Genomic DNA, 14,621 nt, shown 5'->3' with positions numbered 1-14,621 from the left:
TGCTCAGGCACTGCCCCTCCAGAGGTGGAGGGGTTAAGGCGATGCAGTGAGCGGAGCTCCGCCCCCCGCCTCAGCACCTGGTACTATGCAGACACTTGCCTCAGCAGCAGCCTTCAGAGGGGATTGGCGGAGAGCAGAGAGGGGGAAGAGAGAATGTGACAACTGCCTGCTCCGGCTGCCGCCTTGGGGAGGCCTCCAGCACCTGTGCCTGCCTGTCTCCCGGCCAGCAGCAGCAGCAGCACGCTGCCTGCGAGGAGGAGCGAGAGAGCGAGCGAGCACACACGCAGGAGAGACTGACTCCGAGAGACAGCCCGCTCCTCGCCAGGACACACGACACGCACAGGGGACTGGACATGACTTCTTCTTACAAGCTGGATTTCCTGCCCGAGATGATGGTCGACAGCCGCCTGCTAGTTTCGGACAGAATGTAAGTGGGGCATTTCATCCGCAGATGCTGGCCGTGGTGGGGGAGGAGGGGGTAGCGGAGCGGTGCCACCAGGGCAGCGGCTGGGCATAGCCTGGCAGCTCTGGGTGGCTTGGGCACCGGGGCATCTCCGACCACCAGGGGCTCCCGCACGGGCGGGTTAGGCTGTGGGCATTTCGGGCATCACGTTCGTCGTCCAGGGGCAGGGGGCGGCGGTGTTCAGCACCGGATCCGGCGGTGGGTATCCAGTAGCCGGAGCGCTCAGCAGATCGGTGCTCAGCCGGTGGGCTTCCTGCACCGCCGAGAGGAATGGAGGGGCACACCGCCCTACAACCAAGATCGCGCCCCCTCTCCTGTGACCACACCAGCAATGCCTCTCTCCCTCCCGCCCGCAGCAGCTCTGCTTTCTTTCCTTTTAAAGAAACATGTCAATACTGAATCTCTCATGACTGTGGCACAGTTTGTTTACACATGCCCAGTAGCCCAGATACGCTCGGGTGCCCATCGGAGTAAGCTGGTGCGCCTGGGAGCGCGAGCCCCAACCCTCTTATATTTAACTCATACTGCGACAGAGACCGACCCAGTACACAATACACAACTCTTTTCACCACTGTCCGCAGGTGACTCTCCCCAGAGCTCTGTTTTCAGTGCCCCTCCCAGCCTTTGTCTTTTAGTAGAACTGAGCCTGTAAACGTTTTCCCTTTCAATAAAAAGCGCATCCTTTGCATATTTAGCTATTATTGAGACTGTGCCCAGGACCACACTGTTTTCTTGAGTGGAGAAACCGGCATGAGGAATCCGGTCGTCTTGATCTAAGGCAGTGACTACATGCCCCAAGCACTCATGTTCACTGACCGCTCCTGGTAGACACTGTATCTCCACGTGCCTCGTGTATCTGCCAATATTTGGATGCGCTTCGAAGGAGAGTGAGGAGAGGTATTAAACGCTATGTATCCATAGCGCTCAGAAGTGTTTGCGGTGCTGGACAAGCCCCTGATCTTGGCACTCGCACAAGAAGCTAATGCTTGCACCAGTGATGGGGTCTGTGACGCCCTACAAAGGGCAGTTGTCGCTCGTGCGTCGGAATGTGCGCTGCGAAGTTCCCGCACACAGTCCCTAAAGTCCGGCCTCCTGCTCTGTGTACGTGCTCTCTGGCGTGAGCGTTTCCCACTTCTTCAGGCGATACACTTTCTATTTGTATTAATACACTCAGACCTCAAAAAGAGAAAATAGCGTCTCAAACTGAATTGAGCGTTATTTAATATGGTAGTTCACATAGCCTCACACGTCTGGTTCTGCCACAGCTACTCAAGTTTCAGAAGGTGCTGTGCCGTGTATGCATTTTCTTTTTCTAGTTTTGACAAAAAAAACACAATTCATAATAGAGGTCGAAGTGCTGCGCATGTGTGTTGATGGCAGTGTGAGAGGCATGTGTCATCCCTCCGTGCCCAGCGCTCCCCCAGGCGACTGTCCCTGTTGATCTTGGCGGCGCTCGAGGTAAACTTTCTTCGGGCGCCGCTCTGTCCTCGAGCACGTGTCTAGAGCTGCCTGGAAGGGAGACACGTGCACGCGGACAGTCCCCAGGCCAGCTCCCAGAGGATTTCGTGTGTGGTCAAGAATGTTGTCTCGGGTTCCAATCCCTGCTACTCCACTTCATCATACTTACGATCTTGGCTACATCACTCTATCCATCTGTGTCTTTTCTCAGTCGAAGTGTGTGTGCGCACTCGGCTTCTGTTTGTCCGCTGAAGCTGGTATGAAAACACGTGGCTCAGGGCTGTTATGGGGAATGTACCCCAGTTTGCTGTCTACTGGAGGATGAGAGAGCACGCAGTTGACCTCAAGGGGTGCAGCGGCTGAACAGACAAAATAAACACTTACAATGGTACCCTGGCGCCGATTACGTATTAACAGGAAACGCCGCACCTCTTACCTAATTGGTCGAAATTTGCATTTTCAGTTGTTTTGTACACAGTAGGGCAGAGAAGGGTGTCACGTCCCTTAGTGGGACTCTGAGTGCGATTACAGCAGCCCTGCCGTAAAGCGTAAGCGAAGTGATGGTGGTCACTGTATGTCAGCACCTGCCCTTTTAAGAGTTTTGTTTTTACTAAAGATGTAATCTGAGAAGGCAACTCTTGAAAACTGGAAGTGTACAGGTAGGTTTCAGAACAGTCTAAAATCAACATTTTACAGCCCGGGTCAGAGGGAATTAATAACATAAATAGGCTAGTCCACACATGTCATCCAAAAATGCCATCGCCGTTTCACCAGACAAAGTCTAAAAGAACGTGATCGACTCCAAATCAAAAATACGCTCCGTGGCGACCTCTTGCAGCATTTTTAATCCCATTTGAATGCACGTTCTGCTTTCCCCAGGCCATGAAGGGAGGGGTGACCTGCGGGTCACCTCGCTCTGCCTGGCCGGCCCTGCAGGGCTGCATTCCACCCCCGATGTACCTGGGACGTGAGCCGGCGTGCTCGAGTGCGCTCTGCATACCGCAGTCACAGGCAGCCCCCGGGCAGGCCCTGCGTCATGCCAAGACCGGCCCTTACTTGTTTCTGCCAAACATACGGGCCGTGCGCGTCACTGGTATCAATCTCCAGAATAGCCCAGGGCTTTGACATTAGGTGTGCAGCACGAGGGCCAGGCCTTTCTGTTCTGGCACCGACATCTCATCCTTCTAGGATTGGTAAAATGGGCACAATTGGATATTATTCAACGGCGCACAGAGCTATCCAGAACCCCTCTAGGCACCCCCGTTTTTTGGCAGCTACAGTGCCTAAGGCAGGGAGAGAGAAGAAACTGATTTCATCGGGGTCAAACTGGTGCAGTGGGGATGCTGGAATTCAAATTCAATGTTTTGTTCCTTCTTATTTCTCCCACAACCTACCCACCAGAGTTAGGATTTAGAAATTCGTATCAACCTGTTTAAGTGACAATGCCAAGTGTAACAATTGGCAACACTCTTAATTCTGATAGATAATCTAGTTGAAGCCCAGAGACCTAAATAGATTTTCACAGGATCACACAATTTGAGTAAATTGCCGGAGCCAGGATTAGTAGGAGCATCTCCTGGTTAAACAGCAACAAAGCTAGGAGACCTTCACTAAGCATTAAGGCTGTAGATACAATCTCTATGTCAATAAGAAAGACAGCTCTTATTGTTAAACGTGCACATTCTAACATTATGGCAGGAGTCAAAAATGGTGGCGTACAGGTGGAGAATCCCCGCAGCTGTCTGAAACTAAATTAAGTTCTATAAGCAGCACGCGCTTACATAATGGGAACATTAGAACTCGCAGAGGATCCACCGAGCTGCCAAGATTTATGATTCCGAGGGACGATCCATTTGTCATCCAGACATATTACCTCTCCGACTGACTCTGGCGGAATCTGACGGAGAATCGTCCGCTTCTGAAATAAACTAAAACAAATTATTTCGGAAGGGGAGGGCCTTCTGCCCGCCTGGCCTGCCCAGCTCGAGCCTGCCAGGCTTCCAGGGTAAGTGCTTTATTGCTTTCCCACTAAACGCGTTAACGGGGACATTTGCATCTTTAATTCTCTCTGGAGGCGAGGAAAAAGTTCCCGGAAGTAAGTCGTGCGCCGAGAACATCTAATTCTGCAGGAAGCCACAGAACGTCAAAAGTTTCAGAAACTTGAGGAAAATGAGTAAAGATATATCAATTTTTAGGTATTAACTAAAAATTATTTTCTGTACGCACTCTCCTTTCCAAGGCACGGGAGATGACGCCCGAGACTGCGTATACACTTGCCCAGGGTCACACAGGTTATGTGTCCGCAGTGGAGAGGACGATGTCGCATTTGGGAGGAAGAGGGCACGTAAAGCCAGCAGTTCAGATATTTGATTTGCCACCTAAATAGTCGAAGTTCAGTTAAAAGTCACATATGTCAAATGGCTGAACCGCTACTTGCACTTTGAATTTCGTGTCTCTTGAGCTAGTGCTCTACCCAGCAGATCCGATCTGGACTAGAAATATCCTTAAACCCGATTTTTCACCCGGAAGACGTTCCTTCGCCATGAGTGGCCCCACAGTGTACAAAGTGCTATGACATTATTAACTTGTCTGAATTGAGATATTTACATTATTGTAATGTGCCATATTTTATTTGAAGTCGATGATTGTTAATAAAAAGAATTTTTTTAAAAAACGATTTTTTAAAATGATACATTCGTGCCTCATTGTCCTACCTGTGTGACTTGGCTAGCTTAGAGAGTTCGACATGTGCTGTGTAACCAACAATCTGCGCGCAGATTCCCTTAGGGGTGACAGCGCTGCACTATACACACGCTGATTGATTGATACTCTTCCAAGGTCCTTATATTAAAGTGGAAGGACTGGTGCAATGTTATGTCACTGGAGTTGTGACCAGTCGCACACCCGTGCAAAGCTCCACGAAGCCACAAAATGCACCAGTGACGCCTGGTACTGCTGTACTGCGCACCTAGTGACACCACGTCCTTGACAGCAAGGCTTCGCACTTTGCCCCTGCCCCTGCGTGGCACCATGCGTGCTCCCAAGGCTGGCCGCGGGCATGGGCGCGCTGGGCCCGGGTCCACATATTCCAGGGGCAGGAGGGGCCTGCCTGACTTAGTATCATGCAAACAGCAGCTCGTCCACCCCCCGTGGTTTCAAGCGGGTCCATTAAAGCCTTTGTACTCTGCTCCTAATGTACCCCAGCTAATTGTAGGCCCCTTTCAGCCCCTGCCCTCCTCCCATCTAACTCACACCGCCTGCTTCAGAGTGCAGGACTCCCCGCCCCCACAACAAACACCAAATGCTGTTCCCGCCCAGGGCGCTGTCCCGGTCAATCCCATTTAGGACCGGCTATGCTTGCACCTTTGTATAGTAGAGGTGTAACTCCCTCACTCGTGACACTGACTCATTAAAATTGAAGTGACGAGAATCTGTCTCAACAACCGATTGCACGTGGGTGCCTTGCGTTGGCAGCGTCCTTCATTGCTTCTCCCCGCACCACCGAGGTCTGTGGCACTAACGTGGCCCCCTGGGGACTTCACAAAATGGTGGCTGAAATGTTGCTAGTGTGCTTTCCGCTGCAGAGGCCTCGGTGCGTGGTGCCCGGGAGTGTCCACAGATGGGCTTTGAGGGCATTGGGAGGGTCCTGTCATGATCACCCAGAGGCAGCACTCATACCTGTAGGGCGTGAAGGGCTGCGACATTCTTAGGGTGGACCCTTCACAGCTCAAGAGTGGCTATCCCTAGCTGAGAGACTCGGGGCGCGGACACGGGGTGAACGAGGCGTCCATTGCAGCCCTGCCCTCTCCCACCTGCAGCCGTGTGTGAGTGAACGGGTGGAAGCCTAATACGAGATGAGCCCTGCTCGGCAGGCCTGCCTGTTCGCACGGAAGACCCAGCACACAAAACATTACCGAGCCCTTTAAATGCCCTGCCGCTTCCGAATATCCGCCCTCAGGCCTACCGCACCCTGAACACCGGAGATTTCTGTAACTACTCGGCCTATCTGGGAGTTGAGGGAGGCGGGAAGTAAACAGTAAAGCAGACTTCTTTCTGCAGACAACCACATCACCCTCTACCATTTTTAAAACACATTCAGCCTCGAGGCCCGCCCCCTGCCTCTTGTATTCTCAAGAAGGGTAACCACACCGAAGTTTCCCAACAATCTCGTTGGCAGACCTGGATTTTCTGGACAGGTCTGATTTCAGATAACAGATACAGGCACGGTTTATTCGGGTTTTCATTCCTCCTTGTCTAGCGCTCACCAGCGCCTGAAGGTGCAGGCGTTGTGTCCTCCGACGCACAATGGTGAGTGAGTTAGCGAGGCCGCCTTTGGCTGAGCTGGAAACATTTGCTTTTGTTCTTCAGTGTTTTCCTGGAGTCTGCTTGTTTTGAACAGGTTCAAGGAAACTGGGGGGAGGTGCTTGCTTTTCCAACAGCTGAACACCTCGTGTGAGCATTTGATCTTCCTCCCAGGCCCAGCTGTTAGAAATCTCAAGTGGCCCCAGTTGTCAGGTGGGGGTGACCAACCCGTCCTCTTTCCCCTTCTGCTTCCTGGTACTCGTGGTCCTACCTTTTTGAATCAACAAAACAAAAATACAAGCAGCCAAAGACAAGCAGATTAGCTAGAGGTGGACCCACTGGGGTGATTTGAGATGCCTGTCGTCTGATTCATGCTTTTGATGGTGCCACAGCTGGATGACCAGTGCTTGAACGTAAATTAAAGCGCACTGCACCTGTCTCCTATTCAGTTGACATGCCCATTGGATATGTGATGTAGCCCAGTGCTGTGAATTGGTCACCAAAGACTAGGCACTCAACATACATCATATCTGGTAACATTCTGTACTGGCCGCTGCTTCTACTTACCGTGAGACTGGCTCAGCCCCAGTCCTTCTGGCATTTCAGATGCAGCCACCTGCCCAGAACTTTTTCAGATTCCACGTACCCAAGTCCATCTATGGCCCGGTCGGCCTCGTGGCTCTGCTGGAATGTAATCTACCATGATTTCAGGCACTGCTCATCATTGACAAGATTTAGTGGATTTCTGAGATTCGTTTTAACCTCCCGCAAACGTTTCCACCCTCCCCCAATTGAGAAAGCCCTCGTGGCTGATGATTTACCCTTGGGACTCTGAGTCTTGCCTTGTGTTCTCATGTTAGATTCCGTGTTTTCTTTTTCTCTTTTCACAAATGATCGCAGAGATAGTTTAATCCCTTTATCTGAGCTTGGCTTGACTGTCTGTTGAAGTGATGGGGAACTCAACTTGTTCCATCATGATATGTCACCTAGAACTGCGATTAGTGAGTTTCGGAGCGCTCCTAAATTTGGATTACACAATTTGGACAAGTGGGGAAGTGAGCATTAGAAGTCGCTCTCCACAGCCAACAGTCACTCACCAGCACGTGAGGTGCACCTTGACTGCAAAGGGTTAGTGTGGTGCTGGGTCGGATTTTTTTCCTTTCTTTGGTGGAGCCCGTTGAATCAGTAGTGGTATTTCACTTGAGGGACTTGATGGATCCCTTGAATCAAAACCTTACGTGATCTAGCGCCTCAATTTATTAATGTATACAGAATGTGCAACATTATGCTAAATTATATCTGAATTCGGAAAGACACACTGAAGGTGAACACCTGTAACTCGGACAACAAAAGTCAGAGGTTGGCGAACCCTGAATCATGCAACATGTGCAGTAATTTCCTTCTTGTTTGACTGCTTGGAGGACAGAACACCATTGCCACTTTTCAAAAGTCTATTCATCTCTGTTAATAAAAACAATATTTAGTCTCATGATGCACCGGAGGAAGGGTTGGACTAGGGCCTTTCACAGCTTAATATTTTTAAGCCTTTGTGAGAGGGGTTGTAAGTGGGCAAGATAGCTCAGTTAGTAAAACGTTGATTTTTGAGGTCTACTGTGACTACAGATCATAATGTAAAATAGGAATAGTAACATCTTTTTTAAACTGCGTAAAAGGCATAGGTGCAGTAGAAAGAGCCTTTGATTATATTACAGTGGCTTTAAATGCATACCACCAAACGTGCACTAACTTTGTGTATAGACAGGTTAGCTACGTTCTAAAAAGACAGAGTAAAAATAGATATTTCCAATGAGAAGGAACCACCTTAACAGCCAAGGGTTGTCAGGGCAGACACAGGAGAGAGGCCGGAGCTGCAGAGTGAGGATGCTTGCCGATGCAGCTTATAGCATCAGAACTCAGAAGGTCATAACCCGGAAGCAGTACCGCTGCGACCCTCACTTAAATATGTTTAGGTCTCAATATTGTAATTTGAGTTTGAGCGTCATCAAGGTGATGCGCCAGACAGGCTTTGAAAAACAGCACGAATATACTAGAGAAATCGAGACTTAAAAATGATTTCTACCTTCTGCGACGAAAAAAGCGGCCGCGTTTTTGCCCTGAGTGAAGTCCGATCTTGAAAATGCTGTCAGGGCTGCCGGAAGTGAGGGCTCCGGTGAGTTCTCGTGCTTCTGCAGCGGTGCCTGCACACTGCACCCCTGAACCTTCAGCGCTGAGTACTTTTACCCCCTGCAGCCACGACCTGCAGGGCCCGCTAGGGCATTATTAGGAAATTGAGATAGAGGGGTCACGCAGCTTTCATAGCCATTGATTTAATGAAAATGCTGTCTTAAAAGCCCACGCTGACATTTAATGGTTATATCCCTTTTCTCCAGGACATTAACAGTGTGTAATGGCCTATGTTATCAGAGTTCGCAGATGTTCCCCCTGCAATTACTGACAAAGGTACATAATGGAAGGGCCGGGCAATTAACAGCTGTTACAGACTTGCAGTGTGTATGCAATAAGGCAATTTGCATCTGCCTTCCCCTGGTATCACTCAACATAGACAGACTACCATGCCCACATTACCACTCTACTTCATGTCCTTGCTTTACACTCTCCTCTAGCACTAAACAGTAGTTAATGCCAGCATTGTCTGCATTCTGATTGGCGCACCAAATATAGCATGCCACACAAGCTGATAGTGAGAGTTATTATCAGCCACCTGAATGGTATCAGTGTTATCGACCTCGTACGGGTGAATGGTTTAGCTTGCCTATCCAGTATTCGAGAATACATGTCCGTTACCTTGCCACTTGCCATGAGGGTGCCCTGAAACCAGCCTTGCTTTTTCAGCCCACAGCACTAAGCATCTTGGGATGGGTAGTTTAATTCTTCCTATTAGGACACCCTTGTTTATACTGTGCCCAATGAAGGCTGTTAAAGAATATTTCTGTAGCTATCATGCTGCCTGGTAGGGCCACCTTGCAGATGGTTCATCTAATTTCTTTTACACTTCGGTTTACGTCGTTATTGTAGTCCTATTATGTGTTCCGTTGCCAAGGAGTCCGATGCCACGTGTGGCACCATCAGACAGTAGTTTTTACTGTATCAGTGAGGGTGCCTGGACTGACCGAACCATTGTAACCATGGAGAAGGCAGACCTACTCATTCAAATGGGCTGGGAAAACATCCAGAAATGGTTAAGGTTCCATTCATGGCATGGGTCATTTAGCAGCTGTTAATGCACAGGCATCTCTTGGGGCTCTTTACTTCCCCACATATGTTCAGTGGGGCAGCTCACCATCTCTGCCAGCGCTCACTAATTCTGCTGTCCAGTCACTCACGTAGTAGTAGTATTGTGAGACGATGCCTGTGGCCTTACACTGACGGGTACACACTGCTGCACTACTGACCTTTTCTTATTTTTGCAGTGTTTTTACTTTTCAGATAGACACTTTTACTCACTTGAAATGCAGTTACAGAAGCCAATAAGAGCAATGTAGTAATATAACCATAGGCCACCCGGGAAGCCTGAACATCTAGCACCTTACACCGTAAATTGAGGAGGAAAGTTCCAGAAGCTTTCTCTAGTTATTGGAGCGCAGATATGTAGAATCCTGCCTTTTCAAAACAAAGAAAGCTTGCAAGGACTCTATTGGAAACCATAAGAGATCCTGTTACTGCAGGCTGATGGAGACATACAGAATCCAGAATTTTCAATCCACAGGAAGCTTGCAAGGCCTCTATTGAAAGATGTACATGATCTCGCTACTGTAGTCTGACGGAGACATCTAGAATCCAGCATTTTCAATCCAAAGGAAGCTTGCAAGGCATCCACTAGAAAAATTACATGATCTTGTTACTGCAGTCTGATCAAGACATCTATAATCCAGCATTTCAATCCACAGGAAGCTTGTAAGTCCTCTATGGAAAGATGTACATGATCTCTTTACTGCAGTCTGATGGAGACATCTAGAATCCAGCATTTTCAATCCAAAGGAATCTTGCAAGGCCTCTATTAACAGATGTACATGATCTCTTTACTGCCGTCAGACAGAGACATCTATAATCCACCACTTTCGATCCTAAAATAGTTTACAAAGCCTCTATTGGAAGCAGTACATGATCTCTTTATTGCAGCCTGATGGTGTAGAATCCAGCATTTTGAATTCTAAGGAAGCTTGCAAGGCCTCTATTGGAAACCACACGTGATCCTGTTACTTCAGTCTGACAGTGTATACCTAGAATCCAGCTCCAATCAAAAGGAAGCTTGTAAGGCCCTATTGGCAGCTGTACATGACTATGACATCTTAACTCATCTGTTTCTAGTTTTCAAAACTTACAGCAGTTAGGTTCTGATGTTACAATGTCTGCTGCCAAATACATCTCTGGACCTTAAAAGCATGTCCCCAAGAACAGTAAATACCTAAATAAATCTCTCTTTCAGGCTTCTTTCATGTTTACTTTCCTTCTCTTTCGGCTTCCAGACATTGGCTAATGAGGACATTACAGCCATGGGTTTATTTAACACAGTCCTGGTTGGCAGGACAGGAGGGCAGGAATTAACCGTCTGTCATGTCACCACGAATTGAAAACAGGTTTTCAAAGTAGGCTACACTGCACTACTGGCACTGTTAGGTGACCTCAGAGCGGCCGCGAGCTTTACCTGTGAATGCCGGTGCAAGCTAGGCAGGGGGTGTGGGTATAGACACAAACAGAAGGGGGAGAGGATAAATCCCTACTCCAGCCACCCCGTCCAGTACTGAATAACACACAAAGGAGTAAGGAAGGGGAGAAGTATATATAAAAATGTGTATGCATAAGAAACAAAGGCACGTGTCCAATGTGGAAAAACTGCCCTCACTCACAAAATTGTGACACCCCAGGCGTTGGTCTAGGCGGCGGTGTCTCTAGCACGCCTTATGACGAAGCATTTTTGTGAGTGAGGGCAGTTTTTTCCACATTGGACATGTGCCTTTGTTTCCTATGTATACACATTTTTATATATACTCCTCCCCTTCCCTACTCCTTTGTGTGTTATTCAGGGGGCATGGGTAACCATGTATTATCTGGAATAAAGTACTTCCTGCTTTACTTGAAAAGGGCTATTGCAATTCACCTCAGAGTGCTCTGAGATATAAATGAACTCTACCCTGTGCTTCGTCCATTGAACTCCTGGGTGACTTGCAATATCGTCATGCCATACTGTAGATCTTTGCGTTAGTCCATGGTTTTAAATCTGCAAATGTAATGAAGAATAATGGGCAGTGAGGGAGATGATGTATTGTCTGACCTAGTTCCACAATACAGAAACCCTGCGAAAATTCTCCTTGTATAATTTCTGCCTGGCGTCACTTCTCCAAGGATCTTACTGAGGCAGTTACGGCCCTATGGAGCAATAACAGCAACTCTTTTATCTAGTCAGTATCCTTTCTTTAATTCTTTAGAGTCGTTGCTTAATTGTGGCTTCCTCAATCAAGATGGTGCGCTTTTTCCTTGCTGAAAAATCTGAAGGAAAGAAACTCTCAGAGTGCGGATCATTTTTACAGGTCAGGCATGATTCTAAATTATAAAACAAAAAAGTATATTTAGAGCAATGTCACTTTCTATCTGGTGAACGAAAGTCAAATCATATTTTGCTCAGATAATATAACCAGATGCTTTTGTGAGTCGAGTCTGTCTTGCAGTAGGAAAGTGCGGTGTCAGGTGGATACCCCGAAAAGAGAGGTTATTACATGGTGTAGTCCAAGGAAGACCCTAATATTGACCTATTTATTTAATTACCCTTTTAAACATGTGCCTGACTAAAAGTGTGGGGGGGGGGAGGGGCAGAGACAAAAGAAGCTTTTAACCTCAACTTTTAAATACCATGCCTCTGCGACTTGCAAATCGGTTGGCATATTGTAAAAATGGAAAGTTGGGAAGTTGTGGTGGTTTCAAATGAGCATGCACTGTTGCCAGGGCCGGCAAAATTTATAAAGGAGTGGTGTTGAGTCCCAGACTGCCGAAGGGACCATTATATCAAACACAATTGTTTTTATTAGGTTGGGCATTACCACCATTGACTCTGTTTTCGGTCTGGCCTGGAGACAAATTACGTATTTCACCGGAAATACAACTATCTCATTTGCTCTCTATATGTATGTATGTCTATGTATGTGTATATAAATATGTGTATGAGGCAGCACCGTTTGTTCACAGCATAAAAATAAATAATAATTCTGGCATCAGCTTATCGAAGTGTCCGTGTTCCTGTTTGTGCAAGGAAGCATTTGGGAGAAGTGGAGTGGATATATGTATGTATATATATATATATATGTGTATGTATATATATATATATACACACACACACGTTTATACATGGAGCGTTGAGTCTTCATCAGTTAGTCTGTTAAAATATCATTCATATTTTGCTCCCGACCACCACAGCATGGGGAAATGGGTCAGCCCTTCGCAACTACTGATTCTTCTCACTGTGACTGACGGCATTTTGCTTGTGCACATCTGCCTACAAAGTAGTCCACTTTAGTGCCAGGGCCTGGCTTACGTGAGAGTGTTGGAACAATAATTGTTAGGACCCTGACCCACTAGATTGATCTCTGCCCCGCTCCCAAGTTACCCACAAACACTCTTAATACTTTCCACGTGTGGGTATAAACGGCCATGTTTAATTTTACATAACACTCATAAACATGACAATTAATGATGCATATTCATAACACATATCACATACTTTTTCAAATTCAGTATTGGCAATTTTAATATCAACAATCAAATCATAGTCATATCATCAGACATTTTTATATTACTTGCTCCCAGCACCGAGGGGCCCTCTGGTTCGGCTCTCCCAGATAGAGAAACCACGCAAGGCGCGACCCACCTGCATCCTTAAGAGGTAGGCCCCAGCCCGCTGGACTTTGTCCGCCATTACCTGGGGCCCACCCCTCTACCACCAGGCTGCTAAGGTCGCTGCCCCCTGCCCCAATTCGTGACCTGGCGCCCTTGCCTCCGCAGCCGGTGTCCCCATTCTCCCCGCGGCGAGCTTACCGTCCATCCCCCCAGTGCTGGCCTAGGAAGTATGTAAGGAGGACTCCCTTTAAAACTTTTCGAGTCAATGATCTATGTCCTCTCTACCGCCATCCCCCCTCCAAATTCTAAATAATGGGACGGGTGGGTGGGAGTTAGCAGCAACAGCAACGTTCCTGGGACCTGGCGCGGAAACAAGAGGGATATCCCAGTGATACCGCGGCCTAAATAGGCCATGGCTCCTCCCCATCTCCCGCGCCGAGCCCCAGGGTGGAACTACGTCATGGCTGTGCCCCGGAAGCAATTCTCCTTACCAGTGGGCGTGACGGGGATCCCGGGGGCCGGGCCCTAACGATGCGCTTCTTTAACTCTCGCGGTTCTCCAAATGAGAGGTAAAGGAATGCCTCGAAGTGTATTCTTAGGTGTGTAGAACTGGTGACTTCTTCACCACTCTGAAGTGTACACAGTTGGTGAGGTGCCTTCTAGACTGAAAGAACGAAGCCTATATGCCTTGTCCTGCTGGGTGGTGATCACACAATAACTTCAAGGCCCAAACAAGTGTGCATGTGAAAAAAGTTGTCAGAATAAAAAAAAACAGCATGGTGGAGGGAGAATAGTGGGAATGAAAGTCACCATGGAACTCTATTTGTTTCTAAAATCCTGAGGTTTAGCAATGGCAAAGTCTATATCATTCTTTATTTTATGGGGTCCTCTTAGTTAAAAAAATGTATTCTAAATAGATCAGTATTAAATCAGTCGCCATGAATCTGTTGAAACACCTGCAACATTTTAAGAAGATAGTTCCGCTTCTAGATTGACAGAAGACACCATTCATTTTTTTTTCCTTCTTTACATTTTCTACATGGGCTGTTTTTGATTGTCCTTAATTGAGTTGCCCCAGAACCACCATACGATATGTTATGTGCAGTGGGTGTATGAGTGGCATGTGCTTAGTTGCTAGAAATGAGTATTCTGCCGCATTCAGACACTTACACGGCTTACTGCCACTCCACACCATTTGCTGACAGCCAAGTTTGTTAAGTGGATATGCCCCTCTGAAAGCACGAGCCCATCTGCAGCAAGTAGCGCGCTTTGGAAAGGGGTCAAGTGAAGGCAAGCATGTTCTTCTGAGAGGGACACTGTTAAAGCCAAGATTACCCCTCGCCCTCCCCCCCCCCCCCCCCCACTTAGAACTCATCCCTGGCAGTAGACGCTGATGATGGGGTTTTTATATGCCCTCCTCCAGTTGGGGCCCTTACTAGCCCATGTACTTTGTGCAGAACCATTTTGGTTTTCCTACAAAAATTGATGTTCGCTTTCACTTTCTATTTTATTGTGTTGTCTTCCAGGTAAAAGCCCTGTAACCAAAGGG

The 14,621-nt window shown here is 47.8% G+C and overlaps 1 protein-coding gene across 38 annotated transcripts in view; it reads left to right on the top strand.

Moving 5' to 3' along the window:
• CELF2 (CUGBP Elav-like family member 2) overlaps nucleotides 1-14,621 on the top strand; it is a 1,172,172-nt gene that overhangs the window by 740,613 nt on the left and 416,938 nt on the right. For 15 of the 38 annotated variants that reach the window (XM_085653499.1, XM_085653509.1, XM_085653492.1 and 12 more), the window contains exon 1: nucleotides 115-427. The exons of 22 other annotated variants lie outside the window; for them this stretch is intronic. In XM_085653499.1, the coding sequence (XP_085509625.1) occupies nucleotides 354-427 (74 nt within the window). In that variant the 5' untranslated portion in view covers nucleotides 115-353. Of the gene's footprint in view, nucleotides 1-93; nucleotides 428-14,621 lie in introns of those variants that run through there. One more of the 38 variants, XM_085653511.1, reaches the window with a different exon arrangement.

This window comes from Triturus cristatus, chromosome 4_1 (assembly GCF_964204655.1).
Source record: "Triturus cristatus chromosome 4_1, aTriCri1.1, whole genome shotgun sequence".
Classification (NCBI taxonomy): Eukaryota; Metazoa; Chordata; class Amphibia; order Caudata; family Salamandridae; genus Triturus; species Triturus cristatus.
This window is presented reverse-complemented; position numbering and strand designations above follow the sequence as displayed.